General features: G+C 43.2%; 1 protein-coding gene across 2 annotated transcripts in view; it reads left to right on the forward strand.

Annotated features, from left to right (window-relative positions):
• The window catches only part of EML6 (EMAP like 6), a 144,565-nt gene that overhangs the window by 100,217 nt on the left and 30,359 nt on the right, over positions 1–13,989 (forward strand). For both annotated transcript variants that reach the window (XM_038751282.1, XM_038751283.1), the window contains exons 24-27: positions 2,406–2,494; positions 6,396–6,572; positions 7,506–7,707; positions 7,926–8,052. In XM_038751282.1, the coding sequence (XP_038607210.1) occupies positions 2,406–2,494; positions 6,396–6,572; positions 7,506–7,707; positions 7,926–8,052 (595 nt within the window). The remainder of the gene's footprint in view (positions 1–2,405; positions 2,495–6,395; positions 6,573–7,505; positions 7,708–7,925; positions 8,053–13,989) is intronic.

The raw sequence follows: 13,989 nt of genomic DNA on the forward strand, positions 1-13,989 counted from the left end.
CTGACCACTGTACTCCCCTGGATTCAGAGAGAAGGCAGGGAGAGCAAAGAAGGGGAGTGTTCCTTTTCCCCCCGCCTATCCGCCCCCCGCCCCCGCAATTCCCCCCACCTCCTAGAAATTCCTAGACGGTCAAAAGCTGCACGACTTCCAGGAAAGAAAGAAAACCAGACTCACCTTAAGAAGGCTGGTATTTGTCCTATGACTCCTGAGCCCATGCTCTTAACACTAAGCCACGCTGCTAGGCAGTCTCTCTCCTTGTGGCACACTAATCTTTTGAAAGACTGAGCAGCTCCCTGTGCCGGGGAAAAATCGTTCTTGCCCTGAATTCTTCTCTTCCAACCCTCCATTCCCCAAGCTGACACACAAGGGCAACTTTTCTCTGGCCCCTGTGACCAGAGAGAGGCAGGCTTACCAATTAGCCCCCGCCCCCAAGAATTTCAATTCAAAGTCAGTTTAATGCAGTTGGTTTGGGGAAACGTTTTCTAGAAATACACATCGTAAGTTTTTGTAATAAATGTAGTTTTGTGATAAACCACAGGCCCCGCAGGTGGAAATGCAGTGCCAATCATTTCTAATCAGTTGACTTTCTCAGGCACCCCATTAAGGAAATTGGCTTGCGTGCCCGAGTACCAACTGGCTCCTGGAGAGCGGTGCGTCTGGATCGGGCAGAGTGGCAAGCCAAAGATGTTATTTGCTTTCTCAGAATCATTTTGGAAAAGGTAGCAGCGGTTTTCCCTCTGGCTGCTTTCCCAGTGGGGATGGCTACCCCTCCAGGCTTTCTTTGGTGCTTGACAACCCACCCATCCGATGGATGTCACTTCCTGTAGTGAGATTTTGGCTCGGCCTCCCGCCTTTGGGGATTGTACAGACAAGTCATCGTGGTCTTGTGGTTAAAGCACGGCCCTGGGAGTCCGAGGACCTGGGTTCTAATCCTGGCTCCGGCATTTGTCTGCCTTATTACCTTGGAGAAGACACTTCTCTGTGCCTCAGTTACCTCATCTGTAAAATGGGGTTTAAGATTATGAGCCCCATGCGGGACATGGACTGTGTCTAACCTGATTAGCCTGTATGTACCCTAGCGCTTAGTACAGTGCCTGGTGCATAGTAAGCACTTAACAAACATCATTTTAAAAAGTTGTTTCCCTTCTCTCCCCACTGGACCATGTCCTACATGAATAGACCAGTGCTTAGTACAATGTCCGGCACATGCATATAGTAAGTGCTTAACAAATGCCATTAAAAAAAGGTCATTTCTCTCCTCACTCACAAGACCTTGTCCAACCTGATTAGCCTGTATATACCCCAGTGCTTAGTACAGTGCGTGGCACATAGTAAATGCTTAACAAATACCACTGGAAAAAAAAAATTTACTTCCCCCCCTCCAAACTCCTTCCCCTGCGGACCCTGGAATGGCTTGACTGTTTGTGAGGCCTCTGAGGGAATTTGTCAGGAAGCTGGAAATAAGGAGCCACACGTGGTCTTTAACATGAAACTCTGAACCTTCTCAAAATCTAAAACATGGGAGTTTTATTCATGTCAGTTTTCTCTTTGCCTTACCCCTGCCTGCAGATATAATCCATATTTTACCCAAAGAAATTTCCAAACCAACAGTGGCCAAAGCCCTTAATTCCCCCATGACATCTCTGATGATCTCCTCAGTCTTTGATGAGCCAAAAGAGAAAAGTTCATTTACCTTGTACTATTTCACTGAACCTGTAAATAATTCATTATCATCAACAGTTTTTGCCTCTTGGATGCAGAGTACACTAGTAGACAGTTGATGACCATACAGAGGTCCAGAATGCTCCCCCTTGCTCATGAGGGGCTTTCAATACAATAGAGAAGACCATTGACATAAATGGAAAAGTTCACAATAGTTAAAAAAAGAATTAAAGTGGACAAATGGTACAATTGGAGTAGATGTTGAACGGATACTAATTTATATGAATCCAAAATTATCATTTATTTGGTTGACAGTATAGAACTATTTGGAATGTTGGGGACACGTTTATGCCAGGAAAATCTTGACCTTTTCAGGGTCTAAAATGGAATCAAAAGAATTCAGTAAATGCTTAATTTTATGTGACCATACAAGCCTATCACAAATTCAAATTCCTCTCCAGAATAGCTTTGACCCAGATTGCACTTATAATGTTTTTTGTTTTCCCAAGCAGTTGATTTCAATGTCGAGATAATGTACAACTATAGTAAAAATTGATTTGTAACACCTTTCAGCTATTGGTCACAGAATTTCAATGGAAAACTTAAAAAGATGTATTTTTTGAAAATATAACCATTTGGGATTGCAATTGAAATAAACCAAACAGCTATTGGCATGTTTACTAGTTCATAACAAACAGATATTTGTAGTTAAATTTCTATCTACTTCATTCCATCATAAACAGGAAAGTTATTGCAAGTCAATTCTGGTGCCAAAGAACAACTCTTTTTTGAAGCCCCAAGAGGAAAGCGACATGTGATAAGAGCTTCAGAGGTAATATTTTCTCAAAGGCATACTCATATTGTATTATTCCCATGAGTTCTTAACCAGCAATTGTAGAGAGGCAAAAATAGTTATGGAATTTGATAATTTTTAAGATTCTAAAATCTTAAAATGTCACTCCTTGCTTTCTTAGCATGTAATAGTATGCTGTGAATGGTAGCATGGGTATTTTCTCTAAATTTTACTGTTTCTTCCTTGGGACTTAACCATGAAAGCAATTGGTCTTAATTAAGATTCTTTCCCTCCTTCTTTTTGCCATGTTTAGAATCAAGGACCAAGATAAGCATTAAGGGGAAAATTTTGGGTTTTCTGCATCCCACATGTCTGTTCGTCTAGGGAATTTCTGTTGCCATTTTAGTGCATCAAATTCTCTCACGCCAAAGTTATTCTCTGGTAATAATAATGAAGATAATAATAATAATAGTATTTGTTAAGCAGTTACTACGTGCCTAGCACTGTACTACGCTCTGAAGTTAATCAGGTTGGACACAGTCCGTGACCCAAGTGGGTCTCACAGTCTAATTAGGAAGGAGACAAGGTATTGAACCCCCTTTTTACAGATGGGGAAACAGAAACACAGAGAAATTGTGACTTTCCCAAGTTCAGACAGCAGACAAGTGGCAGAGCTGGGATTAGAACCCAGGTCCTCCAACTCCCAGACCTGGGCTCTTTCCACTAGGTCACACTGATTCTTCTGGTGTAAATTAGGCACTCTCGGAAGCTGCAATAACTTTTTCACTGTGTTCCCGGGTATGTTAAGTAACCGCTTCATTATACAAACTCATACCCTTTAAGGACTAGTTGGCATTTGGGGAAGTTTCAGCATATTACCTGGGAACATTCTTAGGCAGCTAAAGATCGTTTGTGTTCTCCTCCAGAAAAATTCCAACTGTCACCCATCTCACTTCTGTAGTTTGCCAGACAATAAAATAGGGATAGTTTCTGTCTCGTTACCTGAAACTGAGTCTGGCTCCTTCACCCCAAGCTCACTCAGAGAAGGATAACTACAATGAGAAACATGGATTAGGACACCTAAATCCAGTCTGGGAAGGGGCATGATTGACCTTTACAAATAATAATAGTAATAATAAAAATAATTATGGTATTTGTTAAGCACTTATTATGTGCCAAGTACTGTTCTTAGCGCTGGGCCTTGCCTGCTGTCACTTGTCTGCCACATGACCTTGGGCCAGTCACTTTTAACTTCTCTGTGCCTCACTTTCCTCCTCTGTAAAATGGGGATTCAATACCTTTTCTCCCCCCTACTTAGACTGTGATCTCCATAATGGAACAGATATTGTGTCTGACCTGATTGATTTATGTCTATCCCAATGCTTAGAACAGTGCTTGACATGTACTAAGCACTCAGCAAATACCATAAAAAAATTAGCACAGTCCTTTGGCACAGAGTAAGTGCTCATTATTCTTCATATTATTATTTTTTTTTTGCTTAATCACAGTGTAGTGGGATTTGGTAAAAAAAAAAAAAAAAGCAGCCCCCTTTGCCCAGCAGCAAGGCTTAGTTGCAAGAGCACAGGCTTGGAAGTCACAGGGCATGGGTTTTAGTCTTGGCTCTGCCACTTGTCTGCTGTGTGTCCTTGGGCAAGTCACTTCACTTCTCTGGACCTCAGTTGCCTCATCTGTAAAATGGGGACTAAGACTGTGAGCCCCATGTGGGACAGGGACTGTGTCCAAACTGATTAACTTATATCTACCCAGTGCTTAGTACAGTGCCTGACACATAGTAAATGCTTAATAAACACTATAAAAAAGAAAAAGTTTATAGGTCTGGTCCCACGGAGAGGTTAAGGACTGTTTATATGCACGTGTCCAATAATTCTGTTGTACTCTCCCAAGCGCTTAGTACTCTGCACACAGTAAGCACTCAAAAAATAACATTTTTTGATATGTATGGCTAAAGAGAGCACAAGGAGCCCAGCTGCTTCTTGGCATAGTGGATAGAGCATAGGCCCGGGAGTCAGAAGGTCATGGGTTCTAATCCCAGCTCCGCCGCACATCTGCTGTGTGTGACCTTGGGCAAGTCACTTCACTTCTCTGGGCCCAAGTTCTCTTATCTCTAAAATAGGGATTAAGACTGTGAGCCCCATGTGGGACAGGGACTTTCCAACCCGATTTGCTTGTATCCACCCCAGCACTTAGTACAGTGCCTGGCACATAGTAAGTGCTTAACAAATACCGTAATTATTATTATTATTATCAGCACAGAGAGGACATATGTTGCCAACTTGTACTTCCCAAGCATTAGTACAGTGCTCAGCACATAGTAAGCGCTCAGTAAATACGATTGAATATGCTGCTACCAAAGAGTGTTTTTATTCTACCGCCCCTTTCTGGAACTTATCAAAAGTCATCTATGCCACTCCAATCCAGAGAATCCCACATTGATTTCATTCATTCATTCATTCATTCATTCAATCATATTTATTGAGCACTTACTGTGTGCAGAGCACTGTACTAAGCGCTTGGGAAGTACAAGTTGGCAACATACAGAGACGGTCCCTACCCAACAGCGGGCTCACAATCTAGAAGGGGGAGACAGAGAACAAAACAAAACATATTAACAAAATAAAATAAATAGAATAACTATGTACCAATAAAATAAGTAAATAGAGTAATAAATATGTACATACATATATACAGGTGGTGTGGGGAGGGGAAGGAGGTAAGGTGATGGGGAGGGGGAAGAGGGGCAGAGGAAGGAGGGGGCTCAGTCTGGGAAGGCCTCCTGGAGGAGGTGAGCTCTTAGTAGGGCCTTGAAGGGCTCTGATTCTTTGGCAGGGTAGGCATTTTGGGTCTTGGCATAAGACTCTTTCATCAGAGTGAGACTCAGTGAGGGAGACACACTTCTTTTTCCTGATACCATCTAGATAAAAAAATTCCCAGCTATAATCCTGATCAATAAATTTCGGGGAAGTAATAGAAAAGAATAACCAATCAGAACTGTATGCCTAAGCAATATGCACAATGATTTTCAAATTCCTAGGAATCAAGACAGGTTTTAATTTTAGAAAATGTTCTTTTAGCGGTGCTTTATAAAGATCTTAGCTAAAGAAAACTGGAATGTCAAGGAACTTCAGTTTCATTCATTCTAGCTCTGTTGTATATGTATAAGTCTTCCAGGAAAAGTTGCTGCAGCTCTTTGTAACTGCTAAGAATCAAAAATTTCACTCTTGCTGGGTCTTAAGTCCTGCCAAATGTAAATATTGCAACTGTGAATTTGAAGTGAAGCTGTAATCAGGCCAGTGGAGTTTGCCCAGTTGTCAAAATCCCATGATCCATATCACGGCTCTGCCTCTAGTGTGCTGTGTGACTTTGGGCAATTCACTGTACTTCTCTGGGCCTCAGTTGCCTCATCTGTAAAATCGGGGTTAAGAGTGTGAGCCCCATGTGGGACCTGGACTGCATGCCAGCAGATTAATTTATATCTACCCCAGTGCTTAGCACAGTGCTTGGCATGTAGTAAGCACTTAACAAGTATTATTGTTATTATTATCATCATCTTGTATATACCCCAGCACTTAGTGCAATACCTGGCACATAGTAAGCCCTTCACAAATACCATAAAAAAATCCTTTTCTCAAGGGCAGAAAGAATTTTCAGCAAGCAGTGAAACAACTAACTATCCATCCACAGGCAGATCCGGTTTTTATCCGGGGAAATGACAAGCAAACCAGACCACATTCCAGTTAGAATTATAAACTGAATTGGGGGTGTGCATTTTGGCACATTACTCAAACTATTTAGTACCTCCTTCCACTGCCAAACACTAGACAAGTCGATCAGTCTGAATTGTTCGTACGCTATTCAAGTGCTGCCTTGAAATAAAAATGAGCCCATGTCTTACCACAAGTGCATCCGTTTTCTTTTTCAGATTGAGAAAATCGAGTGGGATACCTGGTCATGTGTTCTGGGTCCTACTTGTGAAGGAATCTGGCCAGCTCACAGTGATATCACTGATGTCAATGCAGCTACTCTGACCAAAGACTGCACTCTCTTAGCCACAGGAGATGATTTTGGTTTTGTCAAGCTATTCTCTTATCCAGTAAAGGTAATATAGTGTCTTGATCTTTTACACTTTTCCTCAGAGGGTAGTCTTACCGCTCATATCATGCTCAAAATAATCGTAATTTCCATTAAATTTTGTGAGGGAGGTTAGTTTGTCAACTGTTCCTAAATGTGGGCGTTCTGGAGGAGGGCAGGATTAAAGTTAACGCAAGCCTGTCTCCCTACCCATTTCGTGGTAGTGGCCCAATGGAGAAGGAGCGTGGCCTAGTGGATAGAGCACGGGCCTGGGAGCCGGGAGAACCTGGGTTCTAATCCTGACCCCGCCAGTTGTCTGTTGTGTGACTTTGGGCATGTCACTTAGCTTCTCTGTGCCTCAGTTACCTCATCTGTAAATGGGGATTGAGAGTGTGAGTCCCACGTGGGACATGGACCGTGACCTATCTGATTATCATGTATCTACACCAGTGCTTAGTATAGTGTCGGGCACACAGTAAGTCCTTAACGAATACTATCAAATTTTTTTTTAAAATGAACAAGGTGTCCCTATCCTGATCCAGGAGGAATCAGGGGATGCTAAGTACCATATTTCTCCCTCAGTCTACCCTTTGGAGCCATCCCCCCTCCACCTCATTGTAGCATCTAAACTTGAGTTCTCAAGTCTGGCTTATAAATCTCTAGGGGAAATTAGGAGATGAGGAAGAGCAGGGGGAGGATGCCCATCCATCTACTACTGTTCAAATGGTTCTTACTCATCCCTTTATACTGGCTCCAACCCATTTAATTATCTCTCGGGATTGTCTGTGGCCCTTTTTGTCTGGATGATCATAGACTACAGCGTCCTACCCATCACCAGGTCCCCAAAATGGAATCTTTTGTGTCCTCTAGAAACTGGGCCAGGAAGTAACGGGGGAAGAGGCAAAATTTGAAAGCACGAACCAAAACAATCTGTTCCACCTCAGGTTCTTTGATTTCGCAGGGGCAGCATGCCAAGTTCAAAAAATACGTGGGTCACAGCGCCCACGTGACCAACGTCAGGTGGCTGCATAATGATTCGGTTCTGCTCACCGTCGGAGGTGCTGATACTGCACTAATGATCTGGACTAGAGAGTTTGTGGGCACTCAAGAGAGTAAACTAGTTGACAGTGAGGAGTCCGATACGGATGCCGAAGAGGATGGAGGTAAAAGAAAGGCCTTGTTGTAGTTGTAATGGATGCATCTGTTGAATCCTAAGAAATGCCATACTGGGTCAAAGGTGTATTCCGACTCCCACAGTGGCAACAAAGGATGCTCGGAGAACACTTTCCATCCGTTTTTCGGTGTCTTTGATATGTGTCAAAATGCCACTGTCTCATCTCGAGCGATCCACAGTTTCTTATTTTGCTACTTGTTGTTTGAGGTTATGACAGTGATGTTGCAAGAGAAAAGGCCATTGACTATACCACTAAGATCTATGCAGTAAGCATCAGGGAAATGGAAGGCACTAAACCACACCAGCAGCTGAAAGAGATTTCAGTGGAAGAAAGGTACGTCACTTCCTTTGAATTTTCAATATATATTCCCAGGAAGCCTGGGCTAAATGGGCTTCTGCTTGTTTTTTTAACTATTAAATAATCAGCATATCACAAACATAATAATAATAACAATAATTGTGGTATTTAGGTGCTTACTATGCTCCAGGCCCTGCTGGGGTGGATACAAGTGAATTGGGTTGGACACAGTCCCTGTCCCACATGGGGCTCTCAGAGTCTTGATCCCCATTTTACAGGTGATTGAGGCCCAGAGAATGTGAGTGACTTGTCCAAGATCACAAAGCAAACATCCCTAGACTCAAAAACAGATGAACCTAGGCCATTCTGCCCCAGTGAGCCAGTCCTTATTGAGTGCCCTTCTCCTCCTCTCTCCCATAGTGCCCAATTGGGCTATAGCATACTCAGTGCTAACAGGAGCTCCTGATGTGAAGAATACCATGCCACTTGCTACCTCAGAGCTATCAGTAAATAATAATAATAATTATAATGGCATTTATTAAGTGATTACTACATGGAAAGCACTGTTCTAAGCACTGGGGAGGTTACAGAGTGATCAGGTTTTCCCACGGGGGCTCACAGTCTTAATCCCCATTTTACAGATGAGGTAACTGAGGCCCAGAGAAGTTAAGTGACTTGCCCAAAGTCACACAGCTGACAATTGGCAGAGCTGGGATTTGAACCCATGACCTCTGACTCCAAAGCCCGTGCTCCTTCCACTGAGCCACGCTGCTTCTCTGTAAAGCCACCACTAAAGAACAGAGTTGAGTTAAACCAGCGAAACAGAATCAGACTGTAGTCAAGGGAGGTTTATTTATTCACTCATTCAGTCATATTTATTGAGCACTTAGTGTGCAGAACACTATACTATTACTAATAATAATGGTATTTGTTAAGTGCTTATTATGTGCCAAGCACTGTTCTGAGCACTGAGCACTCGGGAGAGTATAATATAATAATAGACACATCCCCTGCCCACAGTGAGCTGACAGCCTAGAGGGGGGAGACAGACCGTAATATAAATAAATAAATGACAGACCTGCCATCATCAGCGTCGTTCCATTAGTCAGTCGTATTTATTGAGCGCTGAGCGTGTGCAGAGCACTGTACTAAGTGCTTGGAATGATAGTTGTCTGACGCTACAGAGTTAATTCAGATGGGAATGAAGTACGGTGATCTCCAGCTCTCTCTGTCCTTAGAGAGACATTCATTCATTCAGTCGTATTTATTGAGCGCTTATTGTTTTCAGAGCACTGTACTAAGCGCTTGGGAAGTACAAGTTGGCAACATATAGAGACGGTCCCCATTCAACAAGGGGCTCACACTAGAAGGGACAGAGCCCCATACCATAAAGCCAAGGCACAGATAAGTGATCTCTAGGGAGGAGAGATGGGGAGGGGAGAACAGATCTGAGAGAAACAGTGGTAAAACTGGAGAGCAGTCAGTCCTCTAGCCTCATAGCTGTGGTCCTCATCACTGGACACAACAGATGCGGAGTGTGGACGACAACAGATTTCTAAAGGTGTAGGGGTAGGGAGAAAACGTAAACCAGGAGAATAGCAGAAGGTTTTGAGAGACACAATGAAACTAAACCTCAGGTTTTGCTAAGATCAGTTGGAAGACAGGCTGCTCTGGCAAGCAGGAGTTAGGAGTCAGGCGATTGTTACAACAGAAGCTTCAAATAGATCATTGTACTAAAAGATAGGCAGACACAAGTAGCAAATGGCATGGCGCAGCGAGCGGTGAACCGTACATGCTCACTGTGAGAAAGGAATTATTGATCAACCATATGTCTTTCGGTTGCATCACTGGTATTTATTGAGTGCTTACTACATGCATACTAGTAAGTACTTACTAGTATTTGCACTGTACTAACGGACTGTATATATGAGCGCCTACTATATGTGTTCTGTGTCGGTCTCCCCCTCTAGAATGTAAGCTCATTTTGGGCAGGGAATGTGTCTGTTTATTGTCATATTGTACTCTCCCAAGCGCTTAGGACCTTGTTTTGCACCCATTAACACTCAATAAATACGATTGAATGAATGAAACCGAGATTGGATAATGTTTCCAGGAGAAGGGGATGGTGGACAGCGTCAAAGGCAGCTGAGAGGTCAAGGAAGATTAGGATGGAGTAGAAGCTGTTGGATTTGGCAAGAAGGAGATCATTTGTGACCTTTGAGAGGGTGGATTCTGTGGAGTGAAGGGGAGAAGCCAGATTGGAGGGGGTCAAGGAGAGAATTGGAGGAGAGGAACTTGGTGTAGGCAACTTGCTCAAGGAGCTTGGTGAGGAATGGTAGGAGGGAGATGGGGCGATAACTGGAGGGAGCTGTGGGGTCAGGGGAGGGTTTTTTAGGATAGGGGAAACATGGGCATGTTTAAAGCAGTGGGGAAAAGGCCAGAAGACTATAGATAGCTCCTGGACCCTTTCAGGATTTCAAGACACAAGTGGACTTCCCTCCTCTCCTTCGCCTGACTCTCACACTCGGGCTTCTCCCAGCCCTTTAGGAGCCATTATAGGGATTTGAAACTGTTTCTCCCAACTGCCCCCCAAATCCAGAGGAATGACGTGGCCCAAAGTAGACCTCCTACCCTACCACCGGGGCATCTGCAGATTGGGTCATTTTGTCATTTTGTCATTTTGCGGCTTCCCCGGAGTTCCAAGATCGTGACATTGCCACTGAGTGGCTAAAGTTCATCGCCTGGAAGACCCTCCAAGCTGGGTCTTGAGGTGAATTTGGTCATACATTGTACTTCAAGATGCCCCCTTAAAAATGTAAATGTAAGACTCAGTACCTTCATCAGTATTGTTGGCGGCAGGTCCTGTTCAGTGTAAAATGGTTGCCTTATCCATCAAGGGAAATCTCACCCATCAAAACTGAAGGGCACTCTGTAGTCCCGTTGGATTCCTTCCCTGAAGCGTGCCTAGGAAGTTCTCTGAGGTGAGGATGTGACCTAATCGGATAAATGCTCAACTGGGAAGATCACAGATGCTGAGCTCTCTAGAAGGCGGGGAGACTAGTTGTGAGAAACACATCATCTCAGAGCCTGCTTTCAGCCATTTCTGATGTGTGTGACTGATGAGTGTTCCACCCTTCCCTTCTTTGCAATCTAGTTCCTCTTCCCTAAGATCTTAGAGGCTGCAGATGCTTGTTTTTTTTTTTGGTGTGTGTTTTTTTGTGGGGTGGGAAGGTTATGGTATTTAAGTGTTTAGTATGTGCCGGCACTCATAATAATAATAATAATAGGAAGTGCCAAAAACTGTTTTAATTCCTGGGGTAGATACAGGGTAATCAGGTTGGACACAATCCCTTCCCACATGGGGCTCTCAGTCTTAATTCCCATGAGGTAACAGGCATAGAGAAACTACTTGCCCAAGGTCACACAGCGGACAAGTGGCAGAGCCAGGATTAGAACCTAGGTCCTCTGTCTCCCAGGCCCATGGTCTTTCCATAAGGCCAAGATTTCCAAGTTGGAACAAATTTGGGTGTTTCAAATCAAGCTTTCTTCCAGCTGTCAATCCAGAGTGGGCTGAGGAGGAAGTTTGCCTGCCATGGGCCAGGGTTGCCCTGAGAGACCCTGGGGAGCTTCCCAACTACTGCAGGTCCCTTGGGTTACATGACCAAAGGTGACCCTAAATGTTTCATGCTTCGGGAAAGTTTCCCAGAAAATTTCCCTTTTTCAACATGGAATGATCTTTATTCCTTATGACTTCACGGCCAGAGTTTGTAGGGGTTTAAGGAGGGGAAGGAAAGGTGGATCAGTGCAGGGATTGATCACTGCAAAATTTGGGATTCATGTTAGATGATCAGCGGGTTCTACCTGCACCCAAACACAAGTTTGAATGCATATAAATCCCAAGATCCAAAGGAAGGTCTTTGGAGTTCTACCTTGCAACCACATGTTTTTCCATTCTCCTTAGGATAAACTTATGTGACACATTTCACACTTGAAAGCCGTAGAACTGGAAGCGGGTGGTTTTCCTTATAAGGAACCTCCCATCTAGACATCTCAGAGGAATTGCTGCTGTATTCCAAGTAATCATTTTGAAGATATTAATTGTGCTTACTACAGTGCTCTGCACATAGTAAGCGCTCAATAAATACGATTGATGATATTAATTTTGAAACAGTACGAGCAGAGCTGTGAAAATCAGGAACATGTCATGCCTGATAGAGCTGTAGGCCATGAGACAAGATCCAGCTAAATAGCATTAACCCAGTGAATCATGTTAAAAATGTGAATCCACCAGGCTTGAGAAAGCATACCCAGATGTAATATGTAGGAGGGCTGTGTTTGAGTTACAGGTTCAGGGTTTTTTGTTTTTTTTTCCACAGTGGGGAAATATTTTAGTTACTGAAAAGAAAGCAAGTATCAGCCCACCCAACCAGGTCTCAGGTAATCGGGGTTAGGAGAGAAGGAATAGGCAGTTAGACAACAATTTATAATATGTATGAGCACTCATTTTTAAGCTACTATTTGAAGTAATGTCAGTCAGTGGTATCTATTGAGCATCTGTGTGAAGATTACTATAAAAAATGGAGGAAAAGACTCTGTCCCTGCTCTCTAAGGGCATGCTATTTAATGGGAGTGGCCTTCCATGGCTGGGTCTGGGAATCAGAAGGACCTGCATTCTAATTCTGGCCCTGCCACTTGTCTGCTGTGTGACCCTGAGTAGATCGCTTCGCTTCTCTGTTCCTCAGTTACCACATCTGTAAAATGATGATTAAGACTGTGAGCCCCACGTGGGACAGGGACTGTATCCAACCTTGTATCGACCCCAGTGCTTAGTACAGTGCCAGGCACATAACAAGCACTTAACAAATACCACAATTATTATTATTGTGATTATTATTGATTTACTAATAGTAGGAGGAGAAAGAGCAAGGGTACAACTGGTAATGTTTATTACCAATTATTTTATTATTAGCTCTTTTGATTGTGTTCCCCTAAGCACTTAGTAAAGCTCTGCAGAAAACATACATGCAATAAATGCTATCGATTGATATACTAGAAAGAATATGGAAAGCGAAATAAGTAAATAAGTACCATATGAAGATTGATTATATAGTACCAATTTATTTTCAGAATAGAATCCAGATGTTTTTCAAAATTGTATTTCTGCTTGAAAAATTTTAAGCAGAAAGTACAGTTGCTTTCTAATGTCCAGTAATAAACATCTGAGAAGAAATCAAGCATCTAGATTTACCCTTTGTATTATGCCATGTCAAGCACTCAGTACAGTTCTCTGCACCCAGCAAGCACTTAACAAATACCAATGATTGATTGTCTCCCTGGTAAAAGAGGCCACTGAAAAATCAATCGTATTTATTGAGCGCTTACTGTGTGCAGAGCACTGTACTAAGCGCTGAAAAATGACATGGCTAAAGTTCTGGATCATTAAAGTTTGACGTAACCCCCGAATGTTCCGAATACCAGTTTAGACTAGCCCAGGTTAGACAAAATGAACCTAGCACACAAAAGCAGCCAAGCTTTTCACGAAGTCTGGAAGCATTAATTCTGTGAGCCCTTTCTTTTTCTGTTCAGCAAGCAATTGACGGTGCATAGAATGTGAGAGTGAACCTTTCCAGAAGTAAATTTGGGAGTTAATGCCAGTTTTGTGCGATGAAAAGAAATGAGATTGTTTCTCCTCTCCTTGCCGGACGCTTACTGTTTCTTCTGCCTCTTCTGTCTCTCCTGAGCCTTGTTATTGCTCCCTCCTTTTCTAATTCTTCCTAAAATCCCCTTCCCTCCTCATCTCTTCTCCCTCTCCCATCAATTTATCTTCTCTACTCAGTCCTGTCTTTGGTGTCCCAAGAACTGTTTCCCCAGCAACAGAGCACTACAGGAAGTGTCAAAGTGCATCTACCCACAGATCAGGGTTCCTACCTCCCCGGGTACCCCAGGGACTCTGGGGTCACTGTCCTGAATAAT

The sequence above is a fragment of the Tachyglossus aculeatus genome, chromosome 9 (genome assembly GCF_015852505.1).
Source record: "Tachyglossus aculeatus isolate mTacAcu1 chromosome 9, mTacAcu1.pri, whole genome shotgun sequence".
Classification (NCBI taxonomy): Eukaryota; Metazoa; Chordata; class Mammalia; order Monotremata; family Tachyglossidae; genus Tachyglossus; species Tachyglossus aculeatus.